Consider the following 19370-nt stretch of genomic DNA (forward strand, 5'->3'; position numbering starts at 1 on the left):
ACCACACTTGTTGAATATAATGACACTATTCATGAAAACAGATGAATTCAGAAAATCAAAATGAAGCTGAACAGTAGGTTTTTCTAGGCTCCTTAAAATAAAATGCATTTTGGAGGGCTGCAGAGGAAGCCGAGCTGGTCTCAGGCCTCCCGGGTACGAACCCAGGGCCTTATTTCTGATCCTACCCCAGGACGGCCAAATGGGCCTCGTTTTATCTGCAAAGAACGATTTCAAGGGGAAGCGAGTTAAATACACACTCAATCCCTTTACTAGGGAAAATGGGCCCTCGTCACGTGTATCAGGCTTTGCTGGGGGAATACGGGAGGCGGGGCCTGGGGGTCACCAGCGGCATCACCTGCAAACAGCTGACCCGTGAGCTTCCTTCCCGAGGATGTTTGAACATTGTATACACAGAGCCTCGACCCGAGCACGGCCTTCCTGAGAGTCGGAGTCTCGGCACGCAAGCTTCGGACGCCTCACGCCAGGGCGGGTTATCTTCTCCCCCTGAGCGGTCACCGGGAAGGTGTCCACATCAGGCTGTGGGCTGGCTTCTCAGAAGGTCACTCCCCAGGTGGCAGTATGTGCCTTCCTGGGACGTTCGCCGCAGCTCCTGCACGGGTCACAGCACACCCTGCCAGGGGTGCTGGGTACTGGCAGTGGTCAGCAGTGACTTTTCTGTGGCCCAAGGGCAAGCGAGGCAGACCCACTCCAGACCTGTATGTGTCTCTCTATGACATACGTCGGGTGCTTGCTGTATGCTGTACGTACAGGACTATAATATATGCTCACTACCACGCACGCTCAAGTTTCTCATGCGGTGATAATGCCGCCCGAGAGCTTCGGATTCCGTAGATCGGGACTGGGACATGGGCACTGTGAGGCTAATAATTGCACATCCCAGGTCTGGTGCAGAAGGCACTGCTCTGTGACTTGGGATCATAAAAATAACATTTGAAACAGGATGTCCCAACCAAAAAGAGCTGGTGAGGGCCCACAACTGGTGGGCACTGGAGCCAAACATGCCAGACAGGCCCAGACAGTGGTCCAGCTGCATCTGCCCTGGCCGGGAGCCGGCCACCGGCCCCACGCCAAGAGGACAGCAGGCGGGAACGCCAGGGCAAGCAGCAGAGTGGGTCACGGTCAGGAGGGAAACCCGTTTACAGCAGGTCAGAGAGGTTCACCTTGGAATTCTCCGAGCCCGAGAGGCAAGGCCTGGTGCTTTTGAAGGCATGGGCATTGACGTTCTGCATCGAGCCTCACCCTGCGGGTCCGAAAGCCCACGCCGCGTGGCTGACCGCTGTGGACCTCTAACACCGGTACTGGTGTGTGTTCACCAGAATTTGAAATGCTCCTGTTCCAGAAAGTTCCTTTGCTTTGCTGTGTGTTCCCGTGTCCCCAAGACATTTTTCGGGACAGCTCAGGATAAAGCAAACACTTCAACTGTTAAAAATAAAGCTTTGGTACTCACAAAGCTTAAACCTGGCCCACTCGACGAAAACACTTTGAAAGTCAACAGCATGATACTAACAACTTGAAGTGGCAATTCTTGGTGCTTTGCTGTTTCACAAAGCCAGTGGCATGTTTTTACAGCACTCCAGAATGAATTTCCAAATGGGCCGTCTACCACTCTAAGGGCTGTTTTGTTTTTTTATTTAAATTCACTTAGCCAATGTATAGTACATCATTAGTCCGATGCGGTCTAAGGGCTGTCCATTGCTCAGTTATGTCCTAAGCTGGTTTTTAAGTTGGATCTTTTCACTAATGCTTATTGAATCAACTTTATACACGTTTTGTAGTCTATGAACACTTCACTAGTTGATTCTAATAGTTAGAGACAAAGAATCTTCCATAATTTAAGGGAGGAAAGAATATTCAGGCAGTGAAGGCCGGACAGATGGTCCGCAGGAAGAGCTCAAGCTGAGACTCTTAGGAAGGCACCAATGGGCACCCGTTACCATGAGCTGGTAAAGAGGTGGAAATGGAGAACAGTGGCATGTGTGCGCGCATGCAAGACAGACAGGAAAAACCACTAAGGGCACAGCTGCTGAGACAAGATGCTCATATTGTAAGACCAGGGAAGAGGCGTCAAGAGGTGGCATGAGTTGGTAAAAGGCTTCCCCAGGGAGGGGACTGCCTGGTCTCCCAGTGGATGAAGTAACGGACGTCTGCTGAGAAGCTAAGCTGAGATCGGGGGATGGCTTCTCTGAACGATGAGGGGGGAATAGCAGAGGGTAGCCAAGGAAATCCACGCCCTTGCCAGCGTGGGGAGCAGTGACTTGCTTTCCTGCACGCTAGCCTGACTGTCACAAGAGGAAGAAAGCCTCATGGAGTCAAGAGCTAAGAAAACATCTGGTGGCCTCCCCTACCCTTTCCCCAGGTCTGGCCCCACCAGCAAAGAGCTCCAGGCTGCTATGTTCTAGCTGGGAGGTCACATTGTGCGTTGAGTAAGAAGTTTAGTTTTTTTGTTTAGGGCTTTGTTTTGTTTTTTAAATATGTGCAGGACAATTTTTGGAAGAGTGTGTGCCCCATAAAAGGAAGAAACTGGTGTTTGCCCTCTAAGCAGTGACTTGTGGCTGGCTGTGACGAGTCTTGCACAAGGCTCTGGCCAGGGCCTGTGATGCTCCTTCCCTAGCATTGTTGGTGGAGGCAACGGGGCCGCTTCTCTCCAACCTTTTATTTGCATTACAATCTTGTGAGAGCATCCATGGGTCTCAAAGAAAGTTCAGTGACTGGTGTTTAAGTGGGTCAGAAAGTTGGAATTTTTTTTCTTCTACTCTTCATTGTTTCCAGAAAAGACTACCAAATTCAGTCATTGAAAGAGGATGCAGGAGAGGCAGCCTGTTACTATGCCAACAGGCATGGCAAGGTTTCCCGGAGTAGGAGGGGCTCTGAATGCGTTCAAGCACTCCAGGGAGTTGCACGTTGGTATTTAATTGTGGGGAGTTATCTAAGGTCTCGGTAGCGCCCGGTGTTCTCATGAAACTTGCAGGTGGAACCGGGGTTCTCCTGCATCTGATACCCGCCTGACTCAGCCTTACACCTGTCAGCTTCTCCAGACCCGTGAGGGGATGCTGCCAACCCTCAGTCTCCAGCAGTACCATAGCCTCTTCGTCTGGAAGCCTAAGACTTTAAAACCGAAAATGCCATCCAAAGTTGGTCCTCAGTAAAAGGAGGCTGGGATGCACTTGAGTTGATCATCTTGTCAGTCCTTTCCAGCTCCAGAACGTTCAGGCTTGAGTTTGGGCCCATAACAGGTCCTCTGTTGACTGGGTGGAAGGACATCGCTGAGGGACATGGGGTGGGCTGCCCCGGATTCCCCAAAGTAGGGGTGGTCTGTAGCATTTCAGAGCATTCCGGAAATTGAACACCGACCCATGGTGAGGCTGAGTAAGCTGGGAATATCAGATTTCTTTGCTTTTGTGGGAACTCTACTGACTGGGTCCAGCGCACTGGCACTCTTGACGCCACTTGGAAGAGGGTCCATCTGGTCGTCGATGGTGCTGTAAGCACAGCTCAAGTCCTTGAGGGTGGCTGAAAAGGGGACACAGAGCACAGATGGCTTCCATGGTTTAAAGTCTGAGAACCTCTGGTCCGAGGCCAGTGCCACAGCAGCCCAGCCTAAGCGTGCGACTCTGCACAGCCCCAGATCACCCCGCCTCGAATAAGACGCCGTCTGAACCCAGCAAATCAGCCCTTTCCAAAGACTTGTCACTCTAAAGACGTAAAAGGAAGAAAAGAGATTAGGCGGGACGAGAGACAGGGGAGCAGTCATGTAAAAGGAACATATTCAGCGCCAGGACTCTGCAGGTGGAGGTCCCGGTCTTCACCCCTACCCCCGGCCCTAATTTTGGCATAATGTCTGAGTTGCATGGGCGCATCTTCTGAAGGGGGGTCCTGCGAGCCCAGGGGCCTACAAGTCCAGCCCTGCGAGCCCGTTCTGGGAGAAAGCAGAGCACGCCTGTAATTCGTGAGGCTGTTTTGAGGTACAAAGACTTGTCAAGGGACAGAGAATATTTGAAAGTGTCTCGGGGTCCTGCTGCCCTTGACTGTTAAGTGGTGTCAAGGCAAGCTCCAGCCTTAGTGCTCCGGACTCGGGGTGGGGGGGGTGCACACAACCCCACATCCTCTTCAGCCCTTCCTCTGGCTGTTTTCTGCCAGGTGACCTTGGGGGCACCCCTGGCTGGGACTTCAAAGGGCCACATCCCTTCCTGAATCTGGGAGATGTTCATGGGTGGCTACTGGGGAGAGAAGTATTGTCTATTAAGGGCAAGGCTTCAGCAAACTGGCCTGACTGTTTATGGGATGTGAGGGAGCCGGGGCTCCTGGCAGCACTCGCCTCCCAAGGACGGCGTGTTGGGTGGAAGGAAGTTCTGAATCATGACAACGTTGGGAAAGAGGCACAGCTCTCTGCTTCACATGTGTTTGTCGAGAGGGAAACTATGGCAAGCACGGCCTTGGACTCAGCCCCCAGTGTCGTGATGCCTGCACCCCCGTGTCCTCCCCTCCCGCCCGAGGCTCTGTGCTCACCACTTCCACCCACTTTTCCATCCGTAGTCAGGGCGTGTGTCTGCCACAGATCCAGTCCCTGTGGAGGTGGACATGGGAAGACTCCAGGGATCATCAGGACAGATGGATAGTCCACACTGGCATGTAGAAAGCACTGGAAATGTGCTTCAAATCAGTAAGGCAAATTCATTTAAACAATGCAGATAAGCAACCGAAATTCAAGTTAAAAACACAATAATTCGGGTAAGAATTATTTCCCATTTGTTCCTGCTCCTTGCATGTAATCTTATTATAGCATGTCTTATGTTGTTCAGTATTTACTGTCGACACTGATGACCAAGGGGCCCGCCTGGTCACCTCTAGACCCCTGGTGCTTGTGTGCATAACAGGTGGCAGGCGCTGAAAGACGTTTTCTAGAAGACATGTTGGGGGGAGTGTCTGTCCGTTGATAAAAGCAACTCGGTAATTCACTTTCCAGGCACAGACCAGAAGTGTTAAGACGTGGGCCTAGGGGAACCCGGCCTCACCCAGGCCAGGGCAGACTGCTGTGTCAGGACTGTTCCCTTTCTTCTCCAGAGGTGTTTGTACTTTATCAGTCTGTCCTGGCTTCCAGGTCCGTCCCACTGCCATAGTACTGACACTTCCTGGCCTTTGTTGTACTGTGGCACAGACTCTGTTTTGAAAGGACAGGAGCATAATAAAAGCGGATATGGAAGAAGGGCCAGATGACATCACTGAAAGTATGTGAGGAAGTCCACTCTTTGGATGTTTACAATCTCAGCATGTTAGTTGTTTGTAATATGATAAGAGCACTTTTGATACATTGGGGGAATTACAAGCCTTGTTGCTCAGACAGTATTCATGAATTTTTATCTTAGGCTCGTAGTGACGGAAAGAGAATAGGAGGTCCTGGCTTGAGTCCCAAGTGACCTTGACTCACGGGGTGACCTTGGGTACAACAGTCAGCATAGTTGAGATGCTTAAATTATGCCAATGCCAGCTGTTCACTGAATTTTTTTTAAAAAGAATTCCATTATTAAAGATGAATTAGCATATTAAATTTTCCCTCTCGAAATCTTAACGCGGAGAAATTGGTAGTACGTGGACGTGTCGCCTTTCCAAGATTAATTCCATAAGCTCTTTGTAGGTTTAGCCTTGTGTGCGTGCTTGTGGAACGAAGACCATAAAACATTCAAATGTCTCCGTAAGCCACAGTCTCCCTAAACAGTTAAAATGTGGACACTTGCTCTGTCCGTGGATCTGAACCGCAAGTGAGGAGAGGCTGGCATCTTTTCCTCTAGGTGGGACAAAAGGAAGGTCAAGAACGTGACTAGCAAACCCTTCCTGCCTTGTGCCAGGTGCCATGGCTCAGCTCATGCTGCGGGTTCATCTAGTTTCCTCCTGACAACGACCCCGACAGGCAGGGATGGTGGGTTCTACCCACTTTGCAAATGAGGAGACCAAAGGACATATGGGGTAACGATGACTCCCGGGTCCACGGCGCCAGGGCGCCAGCCCGGAGCCCGGATCTGTCCCTCTAAACATGGCCCCACGGAGAGCAGCTCCAGGCGCGACCCCGTGCGGATGCGTGCACCGGACCAAAGGCCAGGAAACGGGACCGCAGCCCCCTGGTGGCCCGGGGAGACCCCGTCCTCCTGCAGAGACCCCACACGCAGGGTGTGAGGCTGGATAAACTATCTTCATCCACCAGTGCGAGTATAACAGAGCGGGCCTTCATCCCAAAAATGTGCGCAGGCTGATTCCAATGTTGCCTTCGCAGTGGAGATAAGCTCCAAAACTTGGTGTGAACCTCGTCCAGGGGAAATTGTTATTTGGTAAGTCAGTGTTGTAATTACTATCGTATGTGGTCTCTGAGCACACAGCCCAGAACCCGAGAATGAGAAGCCCAACAGCCTCCTGAGCACCAAAGAGAAGTGTGGGATGGGAAAGTCGCTGTTGGACTAGCCAAGCGGATGGACATCCCAGGGGTCATGTGCACACGGTAACTGAGAGCTCTGCCCCGACCCGGACTCTGAGATGGCCCCAGAATATGCTTCTGCTGCGACATACAGTAGATGTGATCACAGACCGTCTCCCGGTGCAGAGAGAAACCGCTAAACTCACAGCCAGGGGGTCCTAAGTCACTGCTGATAGGCAAAGGCGAACGTCGATACCTTCTGAAAGCTGCCTGGCATGATGATGTTGGCTGGGTACGTACAGGAGAGAGAGCCAAGCAGAAATGCAGAAATTCTACCCCAGAAGCCAGGCCAGCAGGTACACAAAGTGACTGTGGTTTCGGTGTGGACTCTCCGTGGCCCCAGAGCCCCTGTGATTTGACTCAGATTGCTGTCAAGTCTGAGAAGACGAAGCCTCTCAGGTCTGGACTCGAGCCTGCCCAGGCAGACTGCTGGTATTCCTCGCATGCCGACGCAAACCAGTTCCTGCCTCGCCTGGGCCAGTCCTTACCAAACCCAAACAGAAATCTTATTGTATTATGGAAGAGCATTGCTAAGTCTGTCTCCTTCATGTATGTTCATCTTGGACTTCCCCCCAAATTTAGCATGCGGGGAGGGTTTTAGATCAGGCTCTTAACTGGGCATCCTCTTCTGGAATAAATAGCTTCGAGAGATGTAGCCACTCCGTTTCTCAAGAACAATGTTAAATATTCACTGCCAATTCCTATGCCAACACTAACAACGTACACATTTTTCTTCCCTGCCAGGAATACCAAGAACTAACATGCCGTATAAATAAATAAAACGGAGTAAGGTAATGTGTGAGGTAATGCATATCCTAAGTGATGTCTTGGGCTGTCTCTCACTGGATAAGCAGGGCATACACAGAATAATCGTTCACACATATTCACGGGCATTTATTCTAAATAGAACGTTAGAAACTTCTGTGCGCGTGCATGGTAAGGATGCGCCTTCCCGGCTGTAATTACATGGACGGCCTCTCGAGCGAGAGTTGAAAGCTCCTGATGAGTTGTTTTCCTCAGCACGGAGCACTGTATCCATACGGCTATAAAAATGACTGCGTGACAGTAGCCTTCCTCAAAAATCGTCTTTAACGTGGCCGATGTCTTCCTTTTTTGGTGAGAACAGTGACGCTGGGATGAGCAGCAAGCGAGAGGGTATTGAAGTCCAGTCTGTTTTGCCGCGTGCATGTTCTGTCACTCGGACCCGCTGATAGACCATCGCTGCTCGACAGGAGAGCAAAGTCGTTATAGGAAGTAGTCACGTGAGCTCATGCCCGCCGGTAACAGCATAGCTACAGGCGGGTAGACTAACAGCGAACACGGAAAGCTGTCGAAGAATTCAACTCTGTGTGGGATGCCCAAGTGGTGGCCTTCTCTCCCTGGGCTCTGTGGGGCCACACCCCTCCCCCGAAGCACCTGCTGTGTCCTCCTTCCCAGTCTTGGCCACACGGCCCTTGCTCTGTGCCGCTCAGCCTTCTTGCCGCTTCTCTGCACCCTCTTCTGTCAGATTCCTGCCTTCACTGGTCTTCAAGGTGAAGCACTACCATTATTATAGTAATTCCTTACTTTATTGGGAATTTTACACAGTTTGTTCAACTGTGCTATTATTTTTCCTGGGATTAGGACTCATTTATTAGTGCCCTGGTTACAAAGTCATGCAGGTCTGAGTGGCCTGCCTTCAAACACTTTTTTCCCATAGATCTTGTTGGTATGGTGTGTGATTTTGCAGGATGTGAGGCTTTTTCAGAAATAGTCATATACTGTGTTCTAGCAGAAACACCCGTACTTAAAAAGAGTGAGTAGGGACGAGATGTGAAATCAACACAGATTTGACTTCGCTGTTCCCCAGGGTGAGTGGCTGTTGTGTTTGAGTGTTTGAGTGGGTCTCAGCTCTGTGGATGGGAAGGTAAGGTGGGAGGGAGAACATTCCAGGCTGAAGGGCACAGCTTGTACAAAGGTGTGCTCCTTGAGGAGGATGGGATCCAGAGGTGTTCATATTCAGTGCATTTAAAATCCTTAACATTCCACCCTCATGGGAAAATATTTTATTAAGCACTCGGTTGGAGTTGAAATAGAAGGAGACCTTCAAAGCCCAGGAATGGTGGATGGACAAGAACAGAACTCAGATTGGCAGGTGTCGGGAGAAGCAAGGCATGCTGGTCCAGAGATGCAGTGGGGTGCGGGGACCAGAGGAAATGTAACCAGAGTGTATTGTATCTTGTGAACAGAGCCTGATGTGGGCTCTAACCAGAGGGCTAACACCAAAAGGACATGATTACCCACCTAGCCAGCTGCTTGACCTGAATGTTTGTGTCCTCCCAAAATTCATGTTGAAATTCTGACCCCAAAGGTGATGATATGAGGAGGTGGGCCTTTGGAAGATGATTAGGTCATGAGGTTGGAGCCCCTATGATGGCATTAATCCCCTCATTAAGGGGCCCTCAGAGCTCTCTGGCCCTCTCTCTGCCTCATGGAGAACGTGGCAAGAAGATGCTGTCTGTATGGGGCGCCTGGGTGGCTCAGTTGGTTGGGCAGCTGCCTTTGGCTCAGGTCATGATCTAGTGGTTCTGGAATTGAGCCCTGCGTCGGGCTCCCTGCTCAGCGGGGAGCCTGCTTCTCCCTCTGTCTCACCGGCCCCCGCTCGTGCTTTCTTGCTCTCTCTCAAAAAAATAAAATCTTAAAAAGAAGAAGAAGCAGCAGCAGCAGCTGTTGTCTGAATCAGGCAGAGCCCTCGCTGGAGGCACTGACACCCTGATCCCGGATGTCCAGCGCTGGAGAACTACATCTCTGCTGTTCATGAGCCCCCAACCTATGAGAGTTCATTCTAGCACCCAAACAGACTGAGACACCAGGCATCAGTGAACAAAACCAGGAATGGTGGCCGTCTACATTACGGATGGAGAGATGGAGGGTGGAGGGAGAGTGGCTTCCAGAAACTGGTCTACGGACAGACCCACCGAAGATGTCTGGTCAGCAGTCGAGTGACTCCACATAGAAGCTTCCAGTATCTGATCTCATTCGACCTGTGTGTGTACGTGTGTGCTTAGGTACCCCAGCTCCAGCAACACAGCTGACGTGCACATTGGCTCTCAGGTGATGCACTCTGTGTGGTAACTTGATGTCACGGCAACAACAAGAAGGGGGCTCTAGCAGTCAATGAGCAGACCACGTCCCGGGGAGAAGTCCAGAGGGCTGAGGCATGTCCCGCACGGGCACGTAGGTCAGCCCGGCAGCGCCCCAGCCTTCATGAGCCACGGTCTGGGTGGCCAAGGAGCCGTCACAGCAGAGTGAGAGGGACTGGTAAGGAGGCACTTTTATGGAGAAAACGAGCTGTTTCAGATGCTGGAAAAGAAAACTCATTCTCATTTGATGCTTGGGGGACTGTTTCATTTGTAACTCAAGACCTAGGGAGTCCCCGGCAGGAGAAGGTTCAAGATCAGTGTTTGGAGTCAAGTGAATAAGCTCCCATTCAAACGAGATCCGTAAACATATGTAAATTGCTGGGAGAATCAATCCTCAGCCGTCTTAGGAGCTGAGAGCTGCTGCCGCAGGTGTTGTGAGCGGCCGTGGATGTGATGGGAACAATGAAAAAATTCCAGGACACCGACGGCCATTAGACCTCAAAGGTACCTGAACCCAAGCAATCTGGGCAGTAGGTGACCGGGAAAATGCCGGAAAACACAGACAGTTTGGGCTTCAGACAGGACATCTCTCAACCTTCCGGATGGAGAGGACCTGCGTTGTGAGGTGTCCTCACTCGGCACCGTGCCGCCTCTTAAGGCTTCCTGTGGAGTCCACCCCCAGCCGGCCCCCAGCCCCACGCTCCCCAGCTCACACCTGCCAGCCTCCTGACAACAACTACACACCCATGTCCCTGGGCCTTCCCTGTCTTGGTGACTCAGGATGAGACAACTCACAGACCCCACCCAGAACCTAATAAGGGACCTGACAATGAGTCCTCGACAGGTCCTGGGTGGCGGCCAGGTGGCTCTGTAGAAAGGATGTGGTACAAGAAACAGGAGGGATGCTTCTGGGTAGCGCACATGCCCCCTGCACTCCATGGCTGGGTGTCACGTGTCCACACCTTCGCCCGCCCAGACGCGTGCCAGCCTGCTTCCTCGCTGGAGACTCTGCCCGTCGCCTGGAAAGGGGAGGAGGGGAGGAGGGTGGCCAAGGCAGGTGTGTAACAGGAACTGCCACACCCACCTCTTCCTTGCTCCGCCAGGAAAGCCGCCTGTCCTCACCTGCAGGCAGGCCCACCCACACTCTGAGATCATCTCTAGCCTTGGGCCAGGTATTTCTAAGGAAGCTCTGGCTCCTACAGCCTACAGCCTTGGCTGGGTTTTAGCCCTCATTCCTAGGTCTGGGGCCCCGTGCCAGCGGGTCCCGCCTGTGCGGGGTGGCGCTGACCGCTGGGTCTGGACGGTGTGGAGGACTTCATCAAGGACGTCCTGGAATGATCTCCCGACAGAGCTGGGGGAAGGCCATCCGTATGCTCGTTCTGTGCAGAGCATGCCGTGGTCAAGCCGAGTCAGGTCATTTCCCTGCCTGGACTCTGCCCCGAGCTGTGTTCCTGAATCTTCCGCTCGGCCCATCGCTGCCCACTTCACAGACGCTCCGCAGCCCCTCCCGGGGTCTCCTCATCCTTGACTTCGGCACCTTGCTCTCAGTCCGCCGTTTGGCCTCCTTGAAATGTCGTAAGCGTGGATGATGTAACCCGTGGAAGCGTCTGGCCCCGGCCTTTGGCCTACCGCACTCCCGGTGCCTGCCAGCGGCCCGCCCCGTCTTGCCAGACTCCGCGCTGGCCATTTTCTAGCCGGTCCTGCGGGTCAGCACCCCGTTCCCGGCGGGAGAGCGCGGCTGTCCTCGGCCGTCTTGTCAGTAGCGATTCTGTTGGGAAAACACCCCCAGACCTTGAGCTGCCCGAGAAGAAAGAGAGGGTGGAGACGGGCCGTCGCTGCTCATAAAAACATATAAGTGTGCAAGTATAAAGTCACTTGGCTTGTTGCCGATGGCCCGGGGAGACACCGAGTGCAGCGCCTCCCAGTGACGTCTGCGGGGCAGGCGAGCCAGCAGGAGTGATGCCACCCCGCAGGTATTCACCTGGCCCAGAGCGCAGGAAGACCGTCGCCCTGAGAGTCTCTCTGCAGCTCATCGTCTGTCCTTTGAACCCCCGTTCCCAGCACAACGCCCTCACCTCCCACTCCATTCCCCAAACTCCCAGCCCCACGAGGACAGGCTGGGGACTCAGGCACAACTGCTCTGAAGCTCACTGGCGTCGGTACGAGCCCGCTGGAGTCGTTCGCTTCAGATGGGCCCACGTGTCTCTCCATCAGTCATTTCACTGCCTCTACCTGGTGACGCTCTCAGGATCCTTCTCGAGGGACCTCTCTCATGGGCGCCCTTGAAATGCTTTCAACAAGGGAAGCTGAACTGGCAGGGTTTCCCACCCAGTTTATGGGGAAGAGGGTTTTGTTCTGTGTGGAGTGGCCCTGGTCGGGTTTCCTCTGCCATATGCTTTGTCTTGCTAATACCATGTTGGAATTATTTCCTTAATTTCTAAAGCTGCGTGTACGGAAATGGCTTATATTTCCTGTTTTGATAAACTAATAGAATTTTACTGGGAACTTTGTTCCCAAGTTGGCTTTCTTCTTTGTTGGCCTCTTTTTGGACTAAAAGGATAATTCTAAAGAGTCGGGCTTGACTGGACTTGTGACAAAGACAAAGACTTGTATAGACTTTTTTACCTTAAATATGAAAGATGACTACTTTTTTGCAATAAGGGATGTCTGTCTTCTGTGTCTGTTAGAATGGGTTATTCAATATCCCTCTGTACAGGAAGCTGGGGTTAGATGCTGGGGGCAGTCCAATGGTAAAAGATCTGTAAATTCCCTACAGAGACTTGCTCTTTTTGGCTGGAGGTATATTGGCTTAGAAAGACTTTCTTGGACAAGAAGTTTCTTGGAACATGCAGAGGACAAAATATTCTTTGTTTTAGGACAAATGAGTTTTGTTCTTGCATCTTCCTATAAATTTGGCTAATACTCATTTCTTATGTGCGATTCCAGAACAATGCTGCATATTTTTTTTCTTCCATCTGTAAATATTGTATCAACTTTAAACAGTGCTCCCATCTGCAGAAAGCTGGGTCCGTGTCCACGGATTTGCTCCCTTAACAGACATGTACGGTTCACTCTGGTAACTTACAGAAATAGCTTGTTGTAAAGAGGCGAAGTCTTTTGTGTGTTTTATTTTCTGGCATTCAAGTTGTTATTTAAACCTATTTTTAAATGTCCTAAATATGAGGACAAGTCTGCCGCTGGGAGAAGTGAGAAAAGCTGTTTTCTCCATGTTTTGAAGGCGGCCACTCTTCAGACATCTATGGAGAGTTTGCACCGGGCAGCGGGGAAAAGCCTTTCCTCTCTGGCTGATGCTACGTGATACCCAACGAGGGCAGCATGCGTCTCGGCTCCCCTCCTGCCAGCGGATGCCTCAAAGGGAAGACAGGGCCAGCGCACACGGGACCGGATGTTCCCCTAAGCTCGCAGCTGCTCCTGCCGATGTCCTCTCTGACTCGACTGGATTCCATTTATAGGTGGCAGAGCCGTCTCTGCTGGCAGCCAGAGAGCCCGTGGCTCAAGGCAAGACGTTCTCTGCTTGAACCTGATAGATGCCTGGTTCAGGAAGCTGGAAACTGGCTTTCTTTAGAAGATTCCACAACCTCTGTTCTCCCAGAGGCAAAAGATTCACCAAGGAATGTAGATCACGCATGTAGGGTGGTTTGGGTGTGTCTAGGATGAACTGAATGTCCATGCAAATACACGTCTTTTTAAATCTTTCTGAATGTGATGATGCCGAGATTCACATAAGATTCTGAAGAAAAGAACTCCCATATAAAAACCTGACCCTCCCCCCAAAAAAAATCTCTTGCTCAAAGGTCTCCACTTTGATACTGGAAACAGCATCTCTTGCATTCCACTTGAGTAGAATATCCAGGTTTGTAGAAAATATATCTGTACTTTTACATTGGGTCATTCTTAATTTCTAGAATTTCTTATTAGTACAGCAATGCTGGCTACCAATTCAGGGCAGGGTAGAATTCAGAAGAGAAGAGTCAAAAGGATGTTCTGAATAAGGAAAAGAGAAGTGAAATGTCTTTGACGGGGGGGCTGATGAGAAGCTCAGCCATGAGAGGCTCAGGGCCCAGAGCCTCCCTGCACGGGCAGCAGGTGGCAGGGGTCAGAGGGAGTCTGGGGGCCAGCACCCCCCAGGACAGCGTGTCATGTCCTCTTCAGGAGTGGAACACACGGGACCCGTGGGCAATATACTTTCTTCTCCACTGAAGGGAGTGGGTTCCAGGAAGCCACAGCAGCGTGCCTACGTAGAGAGCCTGTTAGAAAGCGTGTCCTGATGCAGGAAATCTGAGGTGGGGCCTGCATTCCTAAGTAGCGCCTGGCGACACAGGCGCTGCGTCCACGCGCCACGCTGGGTGTGTCCAGGGTCCAGACAAGACAGCGGCTTTGCACGCTTAGACCGAGCGCCTCTCCGACATTGCGTCTATGAGCCCGCTCCCCACGCCCAGCTCATTTGGGACACTGTGTGCGGACACGTCCTGCCTAGACTCTGCTCGCCGCTGTCTTCGCCACGAGCTCCCCCGACGCGACCCCTCCGTTGCCAACATGGCTTTTGTTCTTATTCATTGTTTTGCAAGAAGTACCCACTTCACCTCTTCTGGTGCAGCTCAGAGGCATTCCTGGTCTACTGTGCTGCTTATGTATAAGCCGCTTTCTGTCTTATTTCCCAAAACTTAGAATTCACGTTTATTTTTCAGAACAACTGCTATTGGTTCCACAACGCTTGGTGAGATGTCCCGCACTTACAGTGATCGCAGAGTTAGTGCCCTTTGCCCCGTGTCTGCAGTGGCTCGCCCAGCCTCCGTTCGGCCTCTGCCCATCCTGGAGAGTGGGGTGGGGCTCCCAGGAGAGGGGCACCCACGGCGTCGGCGCAGTGTTTGTCAGGTCCTGAAGGAGTTAGTGATTACGCCTCAAGCTGGACTCCTTCCAGAGCTGGGAAGTGAGATCCACAGTTGGAAGTGGTTACACATCTTGGTAGCAACTGAGGTGGCTTTCATGGAGCAAGGAGGACAGAAGATGCCCCACGCCTGTCCTGGACCATAAAGCCACAATGGGCTGAAATTGAGTCCTGGCCGGAAGTTGGGGGATTGGGCAATGTCAAGGAATCCTGGGGGTCCTATGAAGAATAGGTTCAAATTCACTCCAATCCAAGATGCCCTTGGTTCCCTGATGATGGTGATAACCCAAAGCTCTTGCTTTCCTAGGCCCGGAGACTGGCAGCTCTCTGTTCCCCAGGTTGTAGCAGCGAGGGCCTCGGGTCAGAAGGCAGGGAGGTTGGTTTCTGCGGGGGAGACCAGTAAGGGAGAACAGAGCACAGTACAGCCCGAGGGAGAGGGCCCAGCTAAGTCAGTCCTCTCTATGACCCGGCCTGACCCTTCTTCTCATGCCACCTCTCCTTCATGGCACTTGCCATAATTTAAAGAGTGCAGGCGTCATTGCCCCTTTCTTCGATTTCTTGTGAGCTTGTATACACTCTCTGTTCCCCACTTTATACCCGTGGCCCAGCACAGCACTCAGCCCAGAGAAAACATTTGGTGGAGAAGGAAGAAACGACTGAGTGAGTTTGCAAAGGGAGAGGGGGGTAACGTACCTCCCAGAGCCCTGCAGCTGTCATGTTTGTGGGACTGGGGAGCTCGGAGCCCTCTCACTGGCGCAGCTGAGGGAAAGGCTTTCCCTGAGCGCTCCAAGCTGGGAAGCACGCGGCCCGGGCTCCTCCATCCTTCTGGAGCCTGGGAGGGAGTGGTTTCTGTGTAAGTGCGAGGACGTGTGAGCGCGTGCCTGTCAGATTCAGGATTGCTCGAGGGGTGGTAGGCCTTCCCACTTTGCAGGCATCCTCACCGTCATCCGGCTCATTTGGCTGTGAGTCCTTCTGTGCCCGGGGGTGAAGGACATCCAGACAAGCTCAGCTGGGCGGGCGCAGTGTGATCCGTGACAGTGGACGCTTTCCGCACCTCAAGCTGGGTCTCCGGGAGCCTCCGGGGCCTGGTGCCGAGCAGCATGCCTCCATGGGTGTTGGGATGGTGAGCGCAGTGACGGGCACTGCTGCAGGGGGCCGTGGGGAGAGCAGCGTGCGGGAATATCGCTCTACAGAATGGTACTGACGGGAATTCAGGCTTGACATGAGAAACTAGTGGAGAATTTAGCTGACGCTCCTGAGGAGTCTTGGGGCTGCAGATGGAAAGCATGCCGTCCTAGCAACGCTGAAGTTGAATCGTCTTCGTGGGTGGTGGGCAGAGTCTTGAGGTGGGTGTGCAGTGGGAGGAAACCAGTCATCTTTACTAAGGAGTTGACAAGAAGGATCAAGGTTCGTCCCTGAGTTGTGTTGAGCAGTAAAATCAAGGGTGGACCCGAAGGCTTGGAGCATGGGCCGTGGTGGGTGGGGGCTTTTAGTATTCTTCTGTTCGGGGGACGCAGACAGGGGACCCCCCAGAGCCGTTCACATCCTCCTCATCCAAGGTCCTCAGGAGGGCATTTGTATCTTGAGAACGTTCCAGAGCTCGTGTCCCATCAGGGGAATACCGAAGCTCAGGTCTGAGGTTTGTTCAGTCTCTAAGAGACGTCTGGAACACATGCTCTGCCCTAATAAAGTAAATACTTGTATTCATCCTGGAGATCTGACATTCCAGTTCATGGTACTTAGAGCTCTTGTAGATGTTGGAATTCATAAGAATCCCTCTGTAGGCTATGCAAGATGTAAGATGCTGATGGGAAAATACACACACCCATTATACACACATCACACACACACGGACACATCACACACACACACCTCACATCACACACGCACACCCCACATCCCATCACACACACATATACACCACATCACACACAGACACGCACACACAGGGCTGGGATCTCCGTGATGGAAACTGGCTGTGGCTTGTGGAGGGAGCCTGCCTCTCGGTGACATATTCGTCACCTCCTGAGACGGGGTCCCTGAGCCATGGCACATGGTCGAGGAAGCGTCAAGATGAGAAGTTACCAGACCTACAAGTCCCAGCTCCAAAAGCAAACAGCACTGTTAAATTTTAAGCAGGTTGTGAAGAACTCATTTCTATAACTACGTCCAGTACATATCCTAAATCTAGGACAGAAAGTCTGTTAGATCGATTTAAAATCATTTCAACCATTGATTTATATCCAGGGATTTGGCAAGTGTCTTTAAAATCAAAATTTAAAAAAGCCTATGAAACTCCAGATGGAGAATGTGAGTTTATGCTTCACCCTGTAGTCCTTAGACCGAGGCGTCCCCCTGCCCTTTCCAGGCAACTGGCAAATGAATTACTGTGGGAACCAGGGACACCTGCCAAGCCCCCTATTCACATCCCAGTCGTACGTAATACAAAGTAGAAATGTGACTGCCCATCTAGACGTCTCCCTTTGGCGTTCAGAGTAATCCATAAAACCAATGGCTTCACATGGGGCTGGATTTATAAAGACCAAATATCCAAAATGGTAGGATTTAAAAATGAGCCCCACTATATATAAACATTGAAGCCATGAAAAAAAATGGCACATACCTAGAAACATGTTGTGAGGGCATGAAAGGATTTTAAATGTGTTTATTTCTCTACTACGGAACTCAGACTGTCTCACAAGATGATAACCAAGAGATCCAAAAGGCTTCAAGGTGTTGGTTTGAGATTTTCAGATTTTTTTGAATTCTTCGAAGTAGTGATGATGCGTCAGATACCAGAGCAGGTCAAGGCTAGTGTGGGGACACAAGCAACGTGGGACTCAAACGCTCCGTCTTGTAGAAGGTTGTTCGCACAGGACAGGAGTTTATCATCTCTACAAAAAGAACACTGGGTAGTCGTTACGGTCCTAGGTAAACTCTGGCCAGGTAGTTCTGAGTCACAGTTCACTTGTGCGGCCGGCCAAGGCTGCACGTCCAGGAAGGCTCGTGGGCGTCGCGGAGGTGACAAGCCAACACCACGTCCATCTGCACACGAGCCGGGAACAGGGAAGACCTGGCTGATGCGCTAGCATGAAAAACAGACAGAAGGCTTAGCAGAGGGAGTCCCCAGGTGACCATCCTGTTTAGTCATTGAGACTTAACTTAGAAGAGAATGAAACAAATGTGGCGAAATGCTCTTTTGTGTCAAGTTGGAATGGTCTGTTATCTGGGGAGTGTCGCTTGCGGGGTAAGGTTTGGCTTGGCGCTCGCCAGAAGCTAACCACGTCCAGGGCCCCTTGAGTATCAGTGCCCGCCAGCTGGGCGGTCTGCTGGGCTGGCCGAGGGTGACGAGGCGGGAGGCAGACAGGGATTCCCCTGCGCTGCTGCGTAAGTCACCTGTCATGCAGATGGCGGAGGCAGGGCTGATCAGGAAGGGGAGAGAAGAGGGTCAGTCTCATTGTCACTTCCTACTCAAACTATTTTGTGCTGTCAACAGTCTTAGTGCAAAGTCCAAGTCCATCCTTTACCTAAAATACTGAGATCAAGGGCAAGCAAGCAAGGCCTTGGAACCGTTGGGATTGTCCCAGCAGAGAACTCCTTCCCTTCACCCCTCGCTTCATTAAACAGTCTGCCAAATAAAGACGGGAAAGCCTCTTCCCTCCATCCCCTCCTCCTTCTGCAAACCACTGGGTCTCACAGAGAGAAGGGAAGGGATGCCCTCTGTTGGCACCACCAGGATGTCAAGAACTCTGTGGTGGGGGTGAGGGTCGGTGAACCCGTGAAGTGTGTTTGCAAGGTCCTCCTCCCCCTCGGAAGCCCCTCTCCCTTTAGCTCACCCGGATCCGTGTTGTATGATGGGGCCCAGCATGGAACCTAACCCCGTCGTGCTCACCTTGAACACCCCTCCTCGGGGCGGCCTCCCCCACAGTTCCAGGAGAATGAAGGGCCACTTCCTACACCGGGAGTTTCTCCTTCACACTGAAATACTTCACACAGAGTGTCCCTATGGGCGCACTGCACACGGGATCCCTGGATTAGGGGGATGTCCTCCCTGACTAGCCCAGGCCCTAGCTTGGCTTCTGGCATTGAGTAGGCACCTTTAAAAGGAGTATTGACCATGAAGGTACAACATCTCGAGTGACCCCAGTATAAACTCTGGACTCTGAGTGATGACGACTCGTCAGTGTGGGCTCATCGACTGTGACAAATGAGCCGCTCTGTTGGGAGGAGGGATGGCTACATGTGTAGGGGGGTAGGGTAGGTGCACGGGTGCTCCCTGTACCCTTTGCTGAGGGCCTAGAACTGCTCTAAAAAGTAAGGTCTACTTGTTTTGAATGGAGAGCTAGTTGCTGGGGTTGGACGGGCTCTCACAGATGATGTGCTAGTGTCGTAGCGGACAGCGTTGGCGATAACACGTTCTTTGTGCTTCCTCGTGCAGGGCGTGAAGAAGTTCGATGTGCCCTGCGGAGGGAGAGACTGCAGCGGGGGCTGCCAGTGTTACCCCGAGAAGGGAGGACGGGTAAGTCGCAGCGTCACGGAAATAACTCCTTCTAGTCCAGACAAAAGGGCCTTCAATCACCTGATTGACAGTCCCATACTTTCCTGAGAAATTTAATACGGACGGGTTCTCCCGAATCAGAATGGACAATGACATAATGCAAAATTTGGTCAATGTATACCACGTTCCCAATAGAGAACGTTAACTTTCTTACACATCTTTTGTTCATTGTACGAATAGTTATGTATATATAATGCAACCGCTATTTATACTATGATTTTATACATAAACAGAAATTCTGTAAAAATATGATCTAAAGAACACAGGGTTGTGTCTCCCCCCCCCCCCCCCCCCCCT

General features: G+C 51.8%; 1 protein-coding gene across 1 annotated transcript in view; it reads left to right on the top strand.

Moving 5' to 3' along the window:
* COL4A2 (collagen type IV alpha 2 chain) overlaps positions 1-19370 on the top strand; it is a 172860-nt gene that overhangs the window by 27152 nt on the left and 126338 nt on the right. Inside the window, exon 3 of the mRNA XM_040624556.1 lies at positions 18954-19034. Within this exon, the coding sequence (XP_040480490.1) occupies positions 18954-19034 (81 nt within the window). The remainder of the gene's footprint in view (positions 1-18953; positions 19035-19370) is intronic.

Source organism: Ursus maritimus, unplaced genomic scaffold (assembly GCF_017311325.1).
Source record: "Ursus maritimus isolate PB19 unplaced genomic scaffold, ASM1731132v1 scaffold_10, whole genome shotgun sequence".
Classification (NCBI taxonomy): Eukaryota; Metazoa; Chordata; class Mammalia; order Carnivora; family Ursidae; genus Ursus; species Ursus maritimus.